This window comes from Lynx canadensis, chromosome B1, assembly GCF_007474595.2.
Source record: "Lynx canadensis isolate LIC74 chromosome B1, mLynCan4.pri.v2, whole genome shotgun sequence".
NCBI classification, from domain to species: Eukaryota; Metazoa; Chordata; class Mammalia; order Carnivora; family Felidae; genus Lynx; species Lynx canadensis.
Window position 1 is genome coordinate 152,743,144 of NC_044306.2, and position 20,191 is coordinate 152,763,334.

The 20,191-nt window shown below is 34.2% G+C and overlaps 1 protein-coding gene across 4 annotated transcripts in view; it reads left to right on the forward strand.

Moving 5' to 3' along the window:
• EPHA5 (EPH receptor A5) overlaps nucleotides 1-20,191 on the forward strand; it is a 338,688-nt gene that overhangs the window by 56,013 nt on the left and 262,484 nt on the right. For all 4 annotated transcript variants that reach the window (XM_030313778.1, XM_030313781.1, XM_030313779.1 and 1 more), the window contains exon 3: nucleotides 16,993-17,656. In XM_030313778.1, coding sequence (XP_030169638.1) covers nucleotides 16,993-17,656 — 664 coding nt within the window. The remainder of the gene's footprint in view (nucleotides 1-16,992; nucleotides 17,657-20,191) is intronic.

A 20,191-nucleotide genomic window follows, 5' to 3' on the forward strand; every position in this document is an offset into this window, starting at 1 on the left:
AGAATGGCTAATGGTGACAAGAATCATTTCTCATAAAAATCGTTTTTCTTAAGAAATGGGCTTGGGATGTTGGAGAAAATAGGTCAGATGACAGAATAGGCTATATCATGAAAGGAAGGCTTGCTATGTAATGTTTCCTTCGTGCATAGTGTAAGTTTCCTTGTGATTTCTACTTGGAGGATTTGAAAAGAAGAATCAATTCAACAAACATCTACAAAGAACTCAAGTATCTTGCTGAAGGATCCAAAATATGAATATATGGTAATCCTTTTCTCATGGAACTTTTTGCTTAATTTGAGAAACAAGCACAGTGCAACTATTTGTGATCAGTGTAGTATAGATCATTCACATTTATTGGGCATTTTTATAGGAATCTAGTTAGACATTTGACACACCAAGAGAGGCTGCTTAAGTGCCAAAAGGTCAAGAGTCAGGACTCTGATGTAATACTACCAGAACTACAGCCCCACAACTCATTAACTTTACTAGTTTTCCCATCTAAATAACAATAGCTTCCTCACTGGATCATGGTGTGTTAAAATATGTAGAATATTTAGAAAAGTTCTATGCACATTTTAAGTTTTTAATACATTTTTAAAAATTATTAATCATCATATATAATTAAAATACATATTCCTGGGTCCCTGGATTCTGTAGGTCATGTGTCATACCCTAAAATCTTTGTTTTTAATAACAACTAGAAGTATTTGTATGATTGACGATTAAGCCAGTGTTTAGAAACCTCTTTGTAGGTCTCTAAATTGAGCTGGGGAATAAAGAAAGTAGGAACTCTACAGTTGTACTATCAATTAAGAAAAAAAGAAGAGATATTAGCATGAAAAAATATTTTAGAATGAAATAAGAAGAAAAAAGAGATTGAGTAGAATTTATATATATACGTATTAAGCTCTGGTGTGTGTGTGTGTGTGTGTGTGTGTTTGTGTGTGTTTATGTAAGCATGACCCCATTAAATTGAATGGGAATTCTGTGCATACAGATATTACCTAGGAAAACTTGGCCCATATATATATACATATGTCATGATACTTGTCATGTATATATATATATATATGAGACTTACTTGGTATATCTCTTGCTGAATGTTTAATACTGTCACTTTTAAGGTATTTTAGCTGAGAAAAAAAATGAGTTAAGGTAGTTTAAATAGGAAAAAAGTTACCTCAGTCATTATTCATTTTCCATTTAGAGTACATTTTCAAAACTAGGCTGCACAAATCAAATTCAATTTTTTAATATCAATATATAGCTTTTGTAGTTAAAATATTCTTTATGGTTAGTAAATCTAACTTGGGTAACAATTTACATTCTATTATTAAATACCAAAGCTCCTCTTTTAATGTCTTTCTTCTAACAAAGAGACTCCCGATTTTTTAAAATCCTTAAAATTATGTATATTTGTATGTTTATCTAATGCTGGTTTATGAAATTCTGAAGAGTATTAACTTCTCAAATATAATTTTCGGTCACTGTTAGACATCATTTTTATGTAGGAAGCATTAAGTTGTTTATATAGATTAGTGTGGAGTGTTATCAATGAGTGTACGTGTGTAAATAGTTGGCAGGTTGTCAATATGATCAGTTTATTTTTTTCATGGATCTCTTTGTGGCATACTCCTGTGACTAGAACAAGTATGTATTTTACTTGCTTATTAGCTCTACTTAGTTATAAAAAGAATGTTTAAATATGGCAACATATCAGAATTATAAATGCGGTCATCTCATAAACATAGGTATATACTTTGTTGTTGAATGTGAGAAAAACATTAAACTAAATGATTGAGGCATATTAATTATTCTGTAAAAATCATTGCAAGGGGGCGCCTGGGTGGCTCAGTCGGTTAAGCGTCTGACATCAGCTCAGGTCATGATCTTGCGGTTGGGTTCGAGGATATGAGCCTCATGTAGGGCTCTGTGCTGACAGCTCAGAGTCTGGAACCTGCTTTTGATTCTGTGTCTCCCACTCTCTCTGCCCCTCCCCTGCTCATGCTCTGCCTCTTTCTATAAATAAACATTAAAAAAAATTAAAAAGTTAAAAAAAATCATTGCAAGAATGAACAGTGTCAGCAGTAAGGTTATATGAAAGTGTAAAGTAACTATTTAGAGAAAGATCATCAGGGAAGTGTTTCTTTGGCACCTGAGTAGCTTAGTTGGTTAAGCATTCTACTTAGGCTCAGGTCATGATCTCGCAGTCTGTGAGTTTGAGCCCTTCATTGGGCTCTGCGATGACAGTTCAGAGCCTGGAGCCTGCTTTGTGTCCTGTCTTTCCCTCTCTCTCTCTCTCTAAAATAAAGAAAACATTTAATTTTTTTAATTAACAAGAGTGTTTCTGCCTTGATGATACTATAATGTGGTTAGCTTTAAAACATGGCTGTAAATTCTTGTGACTTAGAAGTAGTACACTGAGACTTTCAGTTAAAGCAAAAAATTTCATTATGCATCTTGAGATCTATAAAACATTTTTCTGCTTTTTAAAAATTTCCAATAAGTATTTACTTTGTTACATTTTTGGAATTATTAAAGTTTTAGCATTTTTTTGATTTGATGTACTTTTTAAAAGGGTTGCAATTAAATATAATCGAAAAATTACCGAGATTCTAAATCTTGTTTATCAGATATATAGCAAAGAAACTTTTCTATTTCATCTTACAACTTACCTTCTTCATTTGGGCCAGGTGAACCAAATTGTGTGAACTGCAGTCAGTAGGGGCTCATATATACATTTTTTGTTTGTTTGTTTATGGATGTGGGGGTGAGTGAAAGAGAATCTATGTTCCAGCATTTGAACTTTACATTTAGCCTAACCAATTAGACCTTGTCATGATAGAAATTTCAGATACCATTATATCTTATTTTATGAGAAAAGAAAAGAAGCTAGTTAGAGCAAACCTCAACATCACATGAAATAAATACACTGTGCTTTGCTTTGCATGAATCACTGATGTTTTTAAATGTTGGGCTTTAACCATTTAATACAATTTTATAACCTTCTGAGACCTCCATGGGCTTGCCGACTTGTCACTTACCAGTGATAATTAGGAACAGAGATACATGAAATACAGATAAATGAAATTCACAGTGACTCAGGTAGCCTCCTTTTCCACTAGATTCAATTCTCTTTGGTATAAAACCTTTCCTGGAGCTGCCAACTCTTAACAACATTTGACAGAATTCAGTTTAACCTTCTCTCTCTTTCCTTGCCATTCTTCTGGTGGGAGTTATTATTGAGAGGAATAAAATAGTGGCCAGAGCAAAAGGCTGGCAACATTTCAGGGTTGACATGCCAAGTGTTCTCTGACTAAATTGCTTCTAGAAAAGGGAGAGAGAAATAACTCACTTGAAAGTTCTTTCTGTTCCCTTGCTGTAGGTCCCAGCACATCACTGAGTAAAGCAGTAAATCAAATGGCTGTTTTTATTTTCATTCATTTGTTCACTTATTCATTCTTTCATTCGTATGTATGTACACTCAATAGATATGCGTTGAGTTTGTACAACTCTCCTGGCATAATTCTAAACATTGGGGGTATGCAATTGACAACAAGTTTCTTTGTCATTGAGTGTAATCAGTTGGAGGATACAGACATGTAAACTGACAAAGGAATATAAATTAGGTACTATGAAAAATATGTCACAGTGGAGTAGCCAGAATTTAAGACGTTATAATATGGCATCCTAGTGAGTAGGTACAACAAAGCAATTGTCAGTCAACACCATAACTTAGAATTTCCCAAAATATTTGCTGTGGAGTGTTCAGCAGAATGCTCATATGTGTTACAAATAAATGAGTTCTTTGGCAATGAGTGTGGAAAATTATATAATATATATACTTAATGGGATAATTTACTGTCTAGCTTTACTATACAGATGTGTATCCTATGCAGATTATACATATGTAGAGAGCTCTCAAAGCTTTTGATTTTAATATCTTAGAAAAAGATACACTAGGAAGAATTCCACAGTTGCCTTGCTAAAAACATTTGTTTACAATATAAAAGATTGCAAAGATGTATGTACCCCTATGTTTACTGCAACATTGTTTACAATAGCCAGAATATGGAAGCAGCCCAAATGTCCATCCTTAGATGAATAGATAAAGAATATGTAGTTTATATATGTATACAATGGAATATTACTCAGAATGAAATCTGCCATTTCCAACAACATGGATGGATTTAAAGAGTAAAAAGCTAAGTGAAATAAGGCAATCAGAGAAAGACAAAACAAATGAACATGGGAAGAAATACAAACAAAAAATAGACTTACTTATAAAGAACGAACTGGTAGTTGCTAGAGGAGAGGTGGGTGGGGGGATGAGTGAAATAGGTGATGGGGATTAAGAGTATACTTATTGTGGAGCACCTGGGTGTCTCGGTTAAGAGTCAGCTTCAGCTCAGGTCATGATCTCAGGGTTTGTGAGTTTGAGTCCTGTGTCGGGCTCTGTGCTGACAGCTCAGAGATTGGAGCCTGCTTCAGATTCTGTGTCTTCCTCTCTCTCTCTGCTCCTCCCCTGCTGTCTCTCTCTCTTTCCCAAAAATAAATGAACTTTCTTTCTTTCTTTCTTTCTTTCTTTCTTTCTTTCTTTCTTTCTTTCTTTCTGTTTGTTTTTGAGAGAGACAGAGACAGAGTGCGAGTGGGGGGAGACAGACAGAAAGGGAGACACAGAATCCGAAGCAGGCTCCAGGCTCTGAGCTGTCAGCACAGAGCCTGATGTGGGGCTCAAACTCATGACCTAGGAGATCATGACCTGAGTTAAAGTCGGACACCCAAACGAGTGAGCCACCCAGGCACCCCTTAAAATAAATAAACTTAAAAAAAAAAAGAGTACACTCATTGTAATGAGCACTGAGTAATGTATAGAATTGTTGAATCACTATTTTGTGCACCTGAAACTAATAAAACAGTGTATGTCAATTATACTGGAATTAAAAATAAACAAATAAAAATTAAGAACATTTACTTCCCACAAAATATTTAGTGGGATTTTAGTTGCATGGAAAGTACTTTGAGTGACAGTATTTAATAACTACTTTAGCTTTATTTCAGAGTTAAAAAGAAACAAAAATAAAGTACAGAGTAGAATTTTGGGAATAAAAAAAAATATGGCTGTGCCTTGGAAAGTACCAGAAGAGTGACTTTCTTTTACTCCATTTATTAGTTTGCATCGGAATGACTATTTTCACACAAACTCTGTCTTCCTCTGGGAGACATCATGATGTAGTGAATTAAAACATGAGCTTTGAAGTCAGATATATCTGAATTCCAAACATTATTGATATTGTTCTCTAATCATGTAACATTTTATCCTACACTTTCATCCCTATATCTCTCAATTCTCTCCTCTATCTCTCTCTCATGTGTATATGTGTGTTTTATTTATGTTTAAGAGTATAGTTAAAATTTTAGTGTTTCAAAAAATTTTCATTTTCCCCATATCATGTATTTGTGAACTTCACATAAAGGAATTAATGTTAACTCTTGTACAATGTTATATAGTATAAATATAACACATTTTATTCATTCTTATTAATGGCATGTACATTGTTTCTTGTTTGGCCCCAATGTTTGGCCAACAATGTGGGAGGTAACATCTTGACATATGTATTTCCAGTCACATATGAAAATGCTAGTGAAAAAAATAATAATTTGCCACGTACTGCCAGATAGCTCCCCGAATTTGGCTACTAATGCATACTCCCAGCAGCTACATAGAAGATTCCTTGTTCCTTATAACCTTTCTAAAACTTGATTCTATACCTGCCTACTTTTCTCCTAATAAACACACATTTAATTGTATATAGATTTATTCTTTATTAAGTATAACCAACTGAAATTTGAATGGAGAAATATTATTAAAGAGCTTGAGATGCCCAGGAGCTGACTGAGCCATCTTCATTAAGAACTGTTAGTTATACACCGGGTGAACTATCAGTTGTATAGCAAACAAAAGAATAAAAGAATATAAGAGAGAATTACTTCTTGTAATTATGAATATATTTTTTATCATATCAAGAGTCTTGTTTGCTCATCTACAAGTAGATAGGGAAGTGTCAAATAACATCTAGGTTTCATTAGACTAAAAAAGTCTATATCTGTATAATAACTAGATTTTCCTGTTATGTTTCCAACTACTAGAATATACTGGTGAAGGGTATTGCATTGATAAGCAGATAAAAAGGCAGTTAATAACTTATTTTAATTTCAAGATTAAAATCACAGTACAAAATTAATTTCAATATTCCCATTTATGGTTACTAATCTAAGAAAGAGACAATTTCTTGAGAGAGAAGAAATAATATATGAAACAAAGAGAAAGAAACAATATATGAAGAGAAGAAGAAAAGAAAAACATGTGGGCAGAAGACCGAAGTAGGTAGAACAAATGTAAGATTTATCTTCTCTACTGTTGCAGTTCCACTAATGCTGTAAAGATTTCACATTTGCCTAGAATTCTTAGAAAAATCATTTTTCAGAGTTATTTCCAAATTACAGAGTTAATAGAATTCAATAAAAATATTTAGATTGAATTGATAGGTAAAATAGCTTCTGTAAAGATTAGTCATCCCTGTCTTCAGATAGTGTTCCTTGTTATAAATTTCCAGTCTATAGTATAGTTCAAAATTAAATTTGCATTAAACTAATGATCAAAAACATGTAAACATAGACACTGACATTTTGAAATTGTCATTTTAGAACTATCACTAAACATTTTGAATGTCCATGTTAAGTTTTTGGTAAGAAATGTGTACTTTTTGGGCTCCTGAGTGGCTCAGTTGGTTAAGCATTCGACTCTTGACTGTTGATTTTGGCTCAGGTCATGGTCTCACAGTTCATGAGATTGAGCCCCATGACTAGGTACATGCCAAGAGCTTGGAGCCTGCTTGGGATTCTCTCTCTCCCCCCTTCTCTGTCCTTCCCTCTCTTTTTCTGCCTCTCTCTCTCTCTTTCTCAAAATAAATAAAATTAAAAAAAAAGAAATGTGTGCTTTTATTCAAAGAGCTATATTTTGTTAAATCAATTTATTGGCCAGACAAGGCTCAACAAATGCAGGAGGAGGGATTTGCAATGGACTCATATTTTGAAATATGACTGTTCCTACTTTTATTTCCATATCAAAGAAAGAAGCACGGGGATTCTGAACAGTAAAACTATTCCCTATGGAAGTTCAAGCTCTAGACTGGACAACAAGCTAAACATAGACCGCCTCCATTTCTACAGAATTTCATTAATACAGTTGTGGCCAGAGAATTCACTGGACTTTAGTCCATATTATGGCAATATAATCTTTCAAATTTGAAGAATCTTAAATTGTGGCTGTTTCCCAACAACAAAAAAATGGGATGGAAATTTGTGTTGAATAGCCACTGGTTACAAGAATATGATTAATGTGAAAATTGAAATTGATTTATGAGTATTGTTGTCAAGGCCTACACCATAAGTGCAATATTATCTATTGAGAAATGAGACCAGGATAAATGAGACCAGACTAGAGAATACGGACAACATTATATGTTCTGATATATTTTATAGGCTGGATAAATAATCCAGAGTCACAGATAGTTTACTGAAACCTTTATTTTTCTTGCCAGAATAGCAAGGATATAATTGTATCTATTTTGCCTGAAACATTAAGTGCACCAAAGGTTAATATACTTTATTTTCATTAAATTGAATCCCAAGTAAAATAGTTTCTTTTTTTTTCTCATTTACTGAAACTTTCATGTTGCTTGGAAAAGAAAGCTTCCCCACAGAATTTTTAGCTGCTATGAGAGGACAATATTTATATTAAAGAGATTAGTAATGACACTCTGAAATTTTAAGTATTATTGAGACCATATACATTTTTTTTATTTTTTTTAATTTTTTTTAACGTTTATTTATTTTTGAAACAGAGAGAGACAGAGCATGAACAGGGGAGGGGCAGAGAGAGAGGGAGACACAGAATCTGAAACAGGCTCCAGGCTCTGAGCTGTCAGCACAGAGCCCGACGCGGGGCTCGGACTCACAGACCGTGAGATCATGACCTGAGCCGAAGTCAGACGCTTAACCGACCAAGCCACCCAGGCGCCCGGAGACCATATACATTTAAATAACACTAGGAAGACCATTTCTAACATCTCACAGAGATTGTCATGAAGGAATTCTTTAGTGTGTGTGTGTGTGTGTGTGTGTGTGTGTGTGTGTATGTATTTATGTACACATGTGTGTGTCCACTGTGAAATCCTGAAACAGGAGAAACATGACTTCTTAGATCTTAAAATATTCATAGTTAAGTATATACTCTTGCTTAAGTAAGTATGTAATTGAGATCATGGGCATTTCTTTAGAAAGGATAGAACTTTCATTGTAACATAAACATTTTTGTTATATCACATGAAAGACTATTAATATTCCCACGGTTTTACATGTTACCAAATGTTGGACTGACCATCTTTTGGTATAACATGATAGAAAATAGATAGTGGTAAGCCACTGTAGCTTAAGCATGATGTTCATTTACAGTGTAACTGAAATGGACCTAAACTAGATCACGGGGTTATAAATCTATTTGTTTTTATTTGCTTCTTTTAAAATTATAGCTCATGGCACAAAATCACTGACAAACTAGATAACAGGCACCATATTTAATGGGACTGCTTTTTAATGAAACACTAATGAGATCATTTAAGATTTTAATTCAGTTTATTAGTTTGTTAATTTCAGGCATACTTACCCACTTAGCTACCTTTTAAATTATCATCGACCATTGACCATACATTTCCCTAAGTGAATTTTTGAAGGAAAAAAGCCAGATTTTAAAACTTGAAGTATTTATGACATTTTTTTATTATTTTATATGAAACTATTTAGTATATGTCTTTTTTTTTTTAACATTTATTTATTTTTGGGACAGAGAGAGACAGAGCATGAACGGGGGAGGGGCAGAGAGAGAGAGGGAGACACAGAATGTGAAACAGGTTCCAGGCTCTGAGCCATCAGCTCAGAACCCGACGCGGGGCTCGAACTCACGGACCGCGAGATCGTGACCTGGCTGAAGTCGGACGCTTAACCGACTGCGCCACCCAGGCGCCCCTGGTATATGTCTTTTTAAATGAGGAATAACAATTCATTTATAAGCAATCATGATATATACATTTTGCTTTTAGATTATGTTCATCACAGTATTTACTAGGAAGTACTAATTCTTGCTAAAATCATGACCTTTTCTGTGAATATTTTGTCTAATATGGTCCTTTTGATTTTTCCCTCTCCAATTCATTTCTTCTGCACTTGGATATTTTTTTTTAACAAATGAAAAATTCATTTTTTTTCTTTTCATTTATTCTTTCCCTTTTTAAAAAGTTACTGACTGCAGCATTAAAGAAAAGAAAAAAAACTGAATTATTTTTCTAGGGGAAAAAAATGTACTCTTTGCCATTCGTGTTTAGTGCTGTGTACAGATTCTCAATTGTCTATGGATTTCCCTATGAAAATATTCATATAAACTTGAAATTTTAATTTCTGTTTCTTTCAAGTGTTTTAATTTGTTTCATGAATTGAGTTTGAGCCCATAAATATTTGTATTATTCCATGGGCAATAAAGTAATTGACTTCACCTTTATTCCTACACAGAAAATTAACTGAGCCATTTCCAACAGTATTTCTATATCATACTCGTGAATTTTAAAGATGTTTTAAGTACATCAAATGCCTATCTGTTGCAATCTTTTTCCACTAAGATATTATTGAGGAAATGGAATAAGATTGTTGATTGAAATTATTTTTGTAGAAAGTCTACATATTTTGTCATATTTATTTACTAAAGAACCATAGCTATTAGATAAATTGAAGTTTGGAAACAGCAACTCTATGCTATGTATTTATTCTTTTTAAATAATTTTGTCCTGATGATTGTGCATAAAAACCAAGATGCTTCTGTTATTCAAAGGACTGTGCATGGTCTTGATCCAAAATTCAGGAAATTGATCAAGGAAGGATGAGTGTTGTAATTTTACAACAGCCCACAATCTTATCTTTTGAAAACAAAATTACCTAGTTTATTAGTTTATGACAAGTTTTCTCTTTTGTTGGCTAAAATGATCTCAAGTGCCACCAAAATTTATGCATTATAACTTTATCCCTTCAATAGGAGAAAACAATGTCAGACATATTAATGTGGCACTGCTTAGTATGACAATCACTCTAAGGCTCCGTTTACTTATCTACAAAATGATGTAGTTGTGTTCCTTACGATTATGTCATGCATGTGGTGTGTAATGAGAATATTAATTTTCTCAAATGTCAGTTGACTCACTGTAGCTGTAAGCTTTTCTTCCTGTACTATATTAGTTGAGAGGTTTTAACATCTACGAGGATTACATCTGAATTACAACAAAATGTTTTTCAAAGCATTATGACCCAAGATGAAGTTTGATCTCCTATTTGACTCTGTGTTTAAGCATGGGGCAGCCATTGAACAGGCAGGCCCACTAGGACCTCCTATTTATGCCCAACATGCACCAGTCATAATAATACAGTATTTCTTCCTAATGAGGAATGGTTTGTAGTTGATAGTAACACATCAAAAGTTAATAATAACTATCAGATTAAAAAAAAAAGTTTGTCCCAACATTAATAGGATTCCTCACTTTTTGTGCCATTAATTTTGTTCCTAAGTCACTTAATTCTTTGAGGATTTTCTGGCTTAGTTTTTCTCAGAGGAAATGTCCTGGATTGAATGTCTTAGGTTATGGCTGACTTTTGCAGGCACACCAGACGAGTAAGATCAATTATACATCCAACAGAGAGGAAAAAGATAATGATTTTATGTGAGCATAGTAAGTCTTATAAAATGTTATGGGAAAGAATATTAGTAATTGTTAATTATGCACCTGGGTAAAACAAAACAAAAAAAAAAACAATTCATTTAGGTCTTTACTTGAATGTATTTTGCCTAATTTTAATCAGTATAGTAGACCAAAATAATAGAAAAAAATAACATGAAATAATGAACATCATTAGTGTGTTTGAAGTTTATGATTATTTTATATTGTATTTCCTCTGATTTTTGCATAGCGGGAAGCTTCCAGAAATTCTATACTTTAAGTAAACATATTATGAGGTAACAATTGGAATGTGTTGCTCACTAGTTATAATAGGTTAAGTGCCTTACCTCCAAATTTGGGCACATTGTCAAACTATTTCCCAGGCACTTTCTAAGATTATGGAAAGGTACTGCTCTTTTAAAAACAACAGTTAATTAGTAATTTTAGATTAGATTCCTTTCAGTGAAGTTAGCAAACATATAACACTCAGATACACACACACACACACACACACACACACGCTGCAAATCATAGCAGATGACATCTAAATGTATTTTAAATATAATGGGAAGCCTGGAATTAATTTCTTTTTGGAGCATTTCAAAAGGCATCATACTTGGGGCGCCTGGGTGGCTCAGTCGGTTGAGCATCCAACTTCAGCTCAGGTCATGATCTCACAGTTCGTGAGTTCGAGTCCCGCGTTGGGCTCTGTGTTGACAGCTCAGAGCCTGGAGCCAGCTTCAGATTATGTGTCTCCCTCTCTCTGCCTCATCCCACTCATGCTCTGTCTTTCTCTGTCTTAAAAATAAATAAGTAAATAAACAAAAAAAAACCCAAAAGGCATCATATGAAATATTGTGATATTAAAGGATAATAGGCAATTATTCCTATATTCAAAGAAACATGTAGTAAAGATATTGCTACAAAGTTATACTTTGGGTATTCAGAGTAAGACTAGAAGTAATTGATTCTTAACTGTATTTTTATACAACTCTGCCAAAGAGGATCACTAAGAGAGTCCTAACATTGTTTGACTGAAATATGAAATAAAGTATAGTGCCACTAACTGATATGCTATATTCTGGATTTTTAATTTAATTTGTATATATGTGTAGAATAGTGAAGAAAGTGAGTGAAAAGTGAAAACAATATTTTAAAACATATTATGGTAAAAAATAAGATATCTAAACTGATCTATATGTTAAAATTTTAAAATGTGATGCTAATGAAAAATAGTTCTACAGGTTGATATACAACACTGAACTGAAAGTAATTGTATGAATTATTAAAATAAATAAAATGTCTTAAATGCTTAGATCTTTATATTGAAGACTAATTTTCAAAAAAAAACATGAATTTATAAGCTGTCTTTCTTTTTTAAATTTATAAAATTCAGACAATTTACACAGAACAAATTGTATCATTATTCAAACAAACACAGAAGACAAATCATGCAACCATTTATTTACCATGTTTGAATTATTTCATATTTTGAATTAGCAGATCTCTGGGCTAAGGAATGTATACATGTTTGATATTCATTCATATGAAATATTTATCAGGTATGCTAATCTGTGCCCTGTGGTATCAGACTCTGAGATATAGTAGAGAACAAGGCAACTAAATCTCTACTCTCATATTTGTGTTTCAGTATTAAACATATATATGTGTGTGTATACTGAGGGAGAAAGGAAGGAATAAAAAGAAAGAAAATAAAGAAACAAAGAAAGAAAAGAAAAGAGAAAAGAAAGAAAAGGAAAGGAAAGAAAAAAAGGAAAGGAAAAGAAAGAAAGAAATTGAAAAGAGTAAAAGAAAAGAAGAAAAGAAAAGTTTATAGTTATATGATGCTGAAAAAAAATGTGAATTTCATTTTTACCTACTGGGGTAGCAGTTGATGATAGTGAATCAAGGAATCCCACACACAAATATTCACACCAAGGACAGAAATGTGCCAAGAAGAAGACAGATGTAGACACAGTTAGAGGGGATGGTCAGATGGACAGGGTTGTCATCTGTGAGTTTGAGAAAATCTTTTCTTTTGTCTAGTTTTCAATTTTCTCATTTTTAAAATTAACAGTAGGTCCAGATCTCTTAAGATCCCTTCTAATATTGTATATTAGACATTAAATGACTGGAATAGAGAGTTTCAGTTTTCTCTATAGTTTGTGTAACCAGTGCCAGTGGTGGGGTCTCGGTTTATGTATCTACGTAAGGTAAGAGCAGAGATTATAACTGGAGCTTCAGGCTGATAATATTTCCTCCGTACAAAACCAATCACATATTTCTATTTAGGTCTCTTTACTTCCTTCTGTGGAAGAAAGATACATAGAAACACAATATTGAAAACAGAACTGGGCAATAAGCACCCCCTGATAACTTGCAAGGTCCAAATCGAGACTGTTCACATGATGATTCCTACTGTGTATTTGAAGATGGAATATAAGGGAAGGTGCCAGCTGGGTTGTGTGTCCTGAGACAGTACTTTTAAGTTCTGAAGGAAAGAGATGTGAAGTATAGGCTAGAGGATAGTAAATGGGAGCCTCGCTGACAAGGTAAGAGACCATCAGAGCTTGGGGCAAGAAACCTACTAGCCCAATGAGAAAGGTGGTCAAGGAAAAAGTAGTTCTTGGGTCTCCTGGGTGGCTCAGTCAGTTGAGCGTCCGACTTTGGCTCAGGTCATGATCTCACAGCTCCTGAGTTCGAGCCCAGTGTCAGGCTCTGTGCTGACAGCTCGGAACCTGGAGCCTGCTTCAGATTCTGTGCCTTTCTCTCTGCCCCAACCCACTCGCATTCTGTCTCTGTCTCTCTCAAAAATAAATAAACGTTTAAAAAATTAAAAAAAAAAAGTAGTTCTTAATGGTTTGGGTAGGAAAAGTCTGTAACTCCAACTTTTGTATGTTTATTTTGATACACATATGGATATTAAAAGAAGTCCTTTTGTTCGCCACTGCTCTGATGACTATGGCTGGCTTGTGATGCCAGGTCAGGCATAGAATTGGAATGCAACTGACTTAGAGATTTCCAGCAGGAAAAGGAGCAAGCCCAAACATCTGGGAAAGAAATCAAGTCAGCCTAAGCTGACTGTGTAAAACCAGTTCTTTAATCTTAAAACAAAGAAATGTGAGTAAGGAGGAAACAAACGTAGAGAAAAATGTGGGATGGGGGGATGGCTCTTGAGGAGTGGCCAGACCTGAAGAAAGGACTACAGCCACCATATTGCAGTGATCGTGTTTCCCAAATGTCCAGGCACATTGCTTGTAGTAATCAAGGAGCAACAAATACTTTTATTAAACCATGGGATCATAACAGTTCAACAAAACTGAACCCAAAATACCATGTTTTCTGTCTGTGGCCTTCATTAAACCACTACAGTTTCCTTGACATGACATTTGCCAAAGTGTCTAGGAATAGACCTGCCACATTCTTAATTTCTTGGTTTGTGTTACTTTCTTTTCACCCCCTTTGTTTCTTCCTCATTGATATTATTTTTTGCTGAGGACAGCAAGAGGCCCACTTGGTATTAAAAAGGAAGAACACTTGTAAGAATTCAAAGTTTTATTTCAACTACTCAAACCAAAATAAATGATTTTTTTGTCTGTTTCTTAGCATATTGCTGTACATAGGAGCAGATATTTATGGGAAAATGTATGTATTACCCAGTTGATTCTCTGAATGGCTTATGGCTATAATTATTTAAATTAAAGTCTTTCTGTTCCCTCATTAAAAATAGAAAATGTGAGCCTCCATTTATATTTTGGACACTTGAAAAGAAAAATAAATAAAATCCCACCATGATAGATTATAACATCAAAGAAAATTATAGTTTTTCTCTTCTTAATTAAGAATATTCGGAGAAGTAGCTGCTTATGCACATACTTTGAAATTATCACCTGAAGCAGTAACTATTAAGCTGTCTTGTCGAGTGCTGCTTGGCTTGCATTTTTAATAATATTTGTGGTACCTTGGACTTTGTACAAAGACTGTGAATTGCTTAATTTATAATCCTGGAAGATGCTGTTTCTCTGATTCTTCTTACTTGTCCAATTCCTCCTACTTGCTAGCAGTGTTCTATTGGAATATATGATGCAGAAATAGTTTTTTTTTTTTTTTTGTAAATGATTTAAGGTCAAAGATTTGAAATCTGTGTTTTGTATTGGAAGACTGTGATAAAATAATCTAAAACAGATAATATAGCATTTTGATTTTCTTTTTTTTCAGAGAAAAAATTTGTTGATGCCATTTTCCATTTTACTAATTCAAAGAATATATATCTATTTAGTTTTGGTACAGTAAGTTGATCATTTGTATTATTTTTATTTGGTTAGTTGATGTGCTCTTTTGCATGAAATATTAATAATGGCATTCAGTAACCATTTATAATAAAGAGATTTATAGCTGGATCACTTCAGGAAGCTAATGTAAATAGTTTAGTGACAGATTGCTGAAATAGAAAGCTGTTTTGGAAATCCGAGGCTAAGTAGAGTTTATGTACATTTTGAGAGAAGACAAAAGTGAGATTAAATGAAAGAACTAAGGCTTCACATAACACCATGATGTGAAAGTGGTTAAGATAAAATCTTGATGTCTTTCTCTTGTGAATTTAAGGAGCTCAGCAGTTTTTGCTCATTAGCACATTTTACTTATGCTTGTCTGATGGCAGCTAGAATTTTGAGAGGGACCATCTGAGGTACACGATTTATGTGCATCCCTTGTGACTCCACATTTTTCACATCTTTGTCAGTTGAGCAGAATCAAGAAATAATGCTCTATTTAAATTCATGTCTAAAGAGATGAAGTTTATGAAGTTTATTATCTATAATATTTAAAGTCTGAAATCAAACTCTGGATTTATTGAAAGTCAGTATGATTTCAATGCTCTTTGTGTTTCAGGGTCATTTTTAAGGATATATATATATATATATATATATATATATATATATATACACACACACAGTTTTGTACACAGATTCTGTACAAGTTTAAAAGACTTCTTTAAATTATAATAACATCCTTATGGAGAATGAAAACTTGGTTCTATATTGTTTAGAAAGTGATTATGGTACACTGAAAGTCTAAAAGCTGGAATTTTATTGGGAAAGAGGTAAGTTTAGATCTCTTTGACCTAATATTTTGGAAGCTATATAAATCATGCTTAATTTTTTCTATACCTTATATATATTCCAAACTCTTAATGTCATTATTCATAAAATAATGAGATGGTAAAAAGAATTAATGCATTCCCAGGATATAATAAGAACTCAGTATTCAAAATGACAAGGCTCTTCATATATAATGTTTGTCTCTATTTTATATCTGTCTCTAGGCTTATATTTCATAGATAAATCTATGAATAAGTTTAGCTATCCAATTTGCAAAAGAACCTAAACAGATTGGTTCAATGAAATAAGCATCTATTTTTAATTTTTAAAGTAATGAATTTTCTCTCACATTTTATTACATTGATGTGTTATTTGTAACATGCCAGAATTAAATAAATGTAGATTCACATGTTTCTTTATCCCTTCTTTTCCATATTTACTGCTTTTTTACTGTTGTCTTTTTTTTAATGTACTTCTTTTTTCTGTCACATTTTATCTACTTTCTTAGCTTTTATACTTCACTTTCTTCCAAATATACATCCTTTCACTGCTTGTTAACTGCACCCACATGAAGTTTTCTTCTTTTTCTCTGAAATACATGCTCTTTTTCCCCTGAAATGTGTGTGTGTGTGTTAACTTTTGAGTTACAGTGACTAATGTGCTATTAATTTACTTAATCTAAAAGGTATTTTTAAAGTTCTCCTTAGGGGCGCCTGGGTGGCGCAGTCGGTTAAGCGTCCGACTTCAGCCAGGTCATGATCTCGCGGTCCGTGAGTTCGAGCCCCGCGTCAGGCTCTGGGCTGATGGCTCAGAGCCTGGAGCCTGTTTCCGATTCTGTGTCTCCTTCTCTCTCTGCCCCTCCCCCCTTCATGCTCTGTCTCTCTCTGTCTCAAAAATAAATAAACGTTAAAAAAAAAAAAATTTTAAAGTTCTCCTTATAGAGCTTCCTCTTCTGATACCATAGAGGAAGGCGGCAGAAATTTCTAGATCTGAAATAGTTTCCTTTGACTATGTTTACTAGCTATTTTGTAAATATTAAAAAAAAAATTTTCTTTCTATTTTACATTATATAGTGGGAAGAGATTGGCGAAGTTGATGAAAATTATGCCCCTATCCACACATACCAAGTATGCAAAGTTATGGAACAGAATCAGAATAACTGGCTTTTGACCAGTTGGATTTCCAATGAAGGTGCTTCCAGAATCTTTATAGAACTCAAGTTTACTCTGCGTGACTGCAACAGTCTTCCTGGAGGATTGGGAACCTGTAAGGAAACCTTTAACATGTATTACTTTGAGTCGGATGATGAGAATGGGAGAAACATCAAGGAAAACCAGTACATCAAAATTGATACCATTGCTGCCGATGAAAGCTTTACAGAGCTTGATCTTGGTGACCGCGTTATGAAACTGAATACAGAGGTCAGAGATGTAGGACCTCTAAGCAAGAAAGGATTTTATCTTGCCTTTCAAGATGTGGGTGCTTGCATTGCTCTGGTTTCTGTGCGTGTGTACTATAAAAAATGCCCTTCTGTGGTACGTCACTTGGCTGTGTTCCCTGACACAATCACTGGAGCTGACTCCTCGCAGTTGCTTGAAGTGTCAGGTTCCTGTGTCAACCATTCTGTGACAGACGAACCACCCAAAATGCACTGCAGCGCTGAAGGGGAGTGGCTGGTGCCCATCGGGAAATGCATGTGCAAGGCAGGATATGAGGAGAAAAATGGCACCTGTCAAGGTAAGAATTTGCCTGCAGATCTGCAGGAACTGTCTGCACCAGCTGGATCACGTATATGTATTTCCTCCAGTGATTATGAGCAGATGACCTTTTACTTTGCTAATTTATGGAGATTATTTCTCTTCAAGTTTGATTTCTCTCTTCTCAGAATTTTAAAATTTCTGGCAACGATCAAAGATTTAATATAATATTTTACTGAATATACATAATACACACAGAGTGTCTTACTTGCAGTGTAGTATTTCATATTCATTTTACTTTCAGAAGTTTTATCTTGAGCAACTCAAACCAAAGGATTATTTCTTAGTGTGAGTATTGTCTGCTACAAAATATTGTCTCTCCACGAAGAGAAAATAGTAACCTTACCTTGCTATGTAAAATTGAAATGCAAGTGTTAGATGTGACTTGTTTGGCATGCTTTTAACTGCCTTTAAAAAGTTCTTCAGAAATAAATTCAGCCATATGAACCCCATACGAAAATGCTGGTCAGCGTGTTGTTCACATATAATTGTTATTACAAGTTGGCTTTTAAAAATTTGCAAGTCAGGGGTGCCTGGATGGCTCAGTCGGTTAAGTGTCCAGCTTAGGCTCAGGTCATGATCTCGCAGTCCATGGGCTCAAACCCATGTGGGGCTCTGTGCTGACAGCTCAGAGCCTGGAGCCTGCTTCGGATTCTATGTCTCCCTCATTCTCTGCCCCTCTCCTGCTCGTGCTCTGTCTCTCAAAAATAAATAAACATTAAAAAATTTTTTAAAATTTACAAGTCAATATTGAATGCATAATAAGTAGTACCTGAGAAAATAACTTTGGAGATGGAGCCAACACAAAACGCTTATTTCAAATCAATTTATACTTGGGGAATTTTTTTTCTGTTTTATTTTCTTAATTGAAATGTGATCATGTATGCTATCCCCTTCATTTGAAAATATCCTTCTTTTGCCCACAATGTGGTGAGTTAAACTTAGATGTTTGTCAATGGCTTTGGGGAACAGGGTTGTACTTTATGTCAAAGTGAAGAACAGTTTATGAGGAAGAAAACATTTTTACTTAAAAAAAATTCATTCATCCTTATGAACCTTTTTCTACCATGCTGTGCACATGCTAAATAGGTAATGAGACTTATTAACTGAAGAGAAAACCAAATGCCGAGAAGTACCCTTATCCCGCCTGGTAGCTTCAAGTACATTTTTTTTTCAAAATCCACTATATAATGTGAATCAGACTTGCTCAAGTTTGTTCAGGCCTGACTGTAAATTGATTATAGATCCAGGGGATGAAAACTAGGGAAATTACCTGTAAATCACAGTGATTTTGATTAATTATTTCTCTCTAGAAACACACTGCAGCATAAAAAAAATTTTTTTTCAGGGCACCTGGGTGGTGCAGTTGATGAAAGCATCCGAATTTGACTCAGGTCATGATCCCACGGTTCATGAGCTTGCACCCTGCTCCGGGCTCTGCACTCTCTCTCCTGCTCTCTCTGCACCTTGTGGGATTCTCTCTCTCTCTCTCTCTCTCTCTCTCTCTCTGTCTGTCTCTCTTCCTCGCTCACTTGCACTCTCTCTCTCAAAAATAAATAAATGAAAACTTCTTTTTCCTCATCAGCTCATATTCTGTATTCCTACAATATCATCTACAATTAAGTTTATGGTGTCTACAACTCTCTATACCTTTATATATGTACATACATATATGCGAAGTTTTATTAAATCACAATTATGTTTTGGAAATCATTTTTAACTTTCCAGGGAAGTTAATTATATTTTATTTGGGATTAGATGTGAAGGAAAGTTCTAACTAACATTATCTTAACTTTTCTTTTGAACAGCTCTCTGAGTGTAACGTGAAGATATATGTAATTGTAGAATCAAAGCAGGAGATTAGGCATAATCCATTGAATACATTTCATTATTTTGTTTAAAATATTTATAATATAAATCTTACATTTTTAAAATTTCATTTTCTAATATTACAAAGCAACACGCTATATTTGATTGTTTATGTCACTTTAGAGAATGATATGTGGTCAGTTCAGTGCAGAACACAGTGACCTTTGTCTTCATCCAGATGGACCGAGGGTATAAAAGACCTCTGCCTTTTTAGAAGCTAATTATTTATTTCGCTGGGATTAAAACGTTCTCTACATGCTTGTCATGAAAGTATCTTGGGAAGTAGTGTTCTGACAGAATGTTTCTCAATCCAGGCGTTCAATGCATATCTTTCTCTTCCCACACTCAGTTAGAAACCTAACTGAGAGACAGTGGGGTAAATCAGAGAGGCTAGCTACATTGTAGAAAACTTCACTAGGCTGGTATGTCTAAACTCATTTATTATCTTACCCTGGTAATAGGAACAAAGGTTGTGGGGTCATGAAAATAGTGAACTACCCAGCCCCAGAGGGTGTTCTACACAACATAGTCCGTTTGAATAGTGCCTCTTGGTGTTTTCCAAAATATAGATGGCATGTGGCCACTCTATGAGGAGTTTCAAATGTTTACCCCATAAATAACCTACTTCATTGAATGAATAAATAAG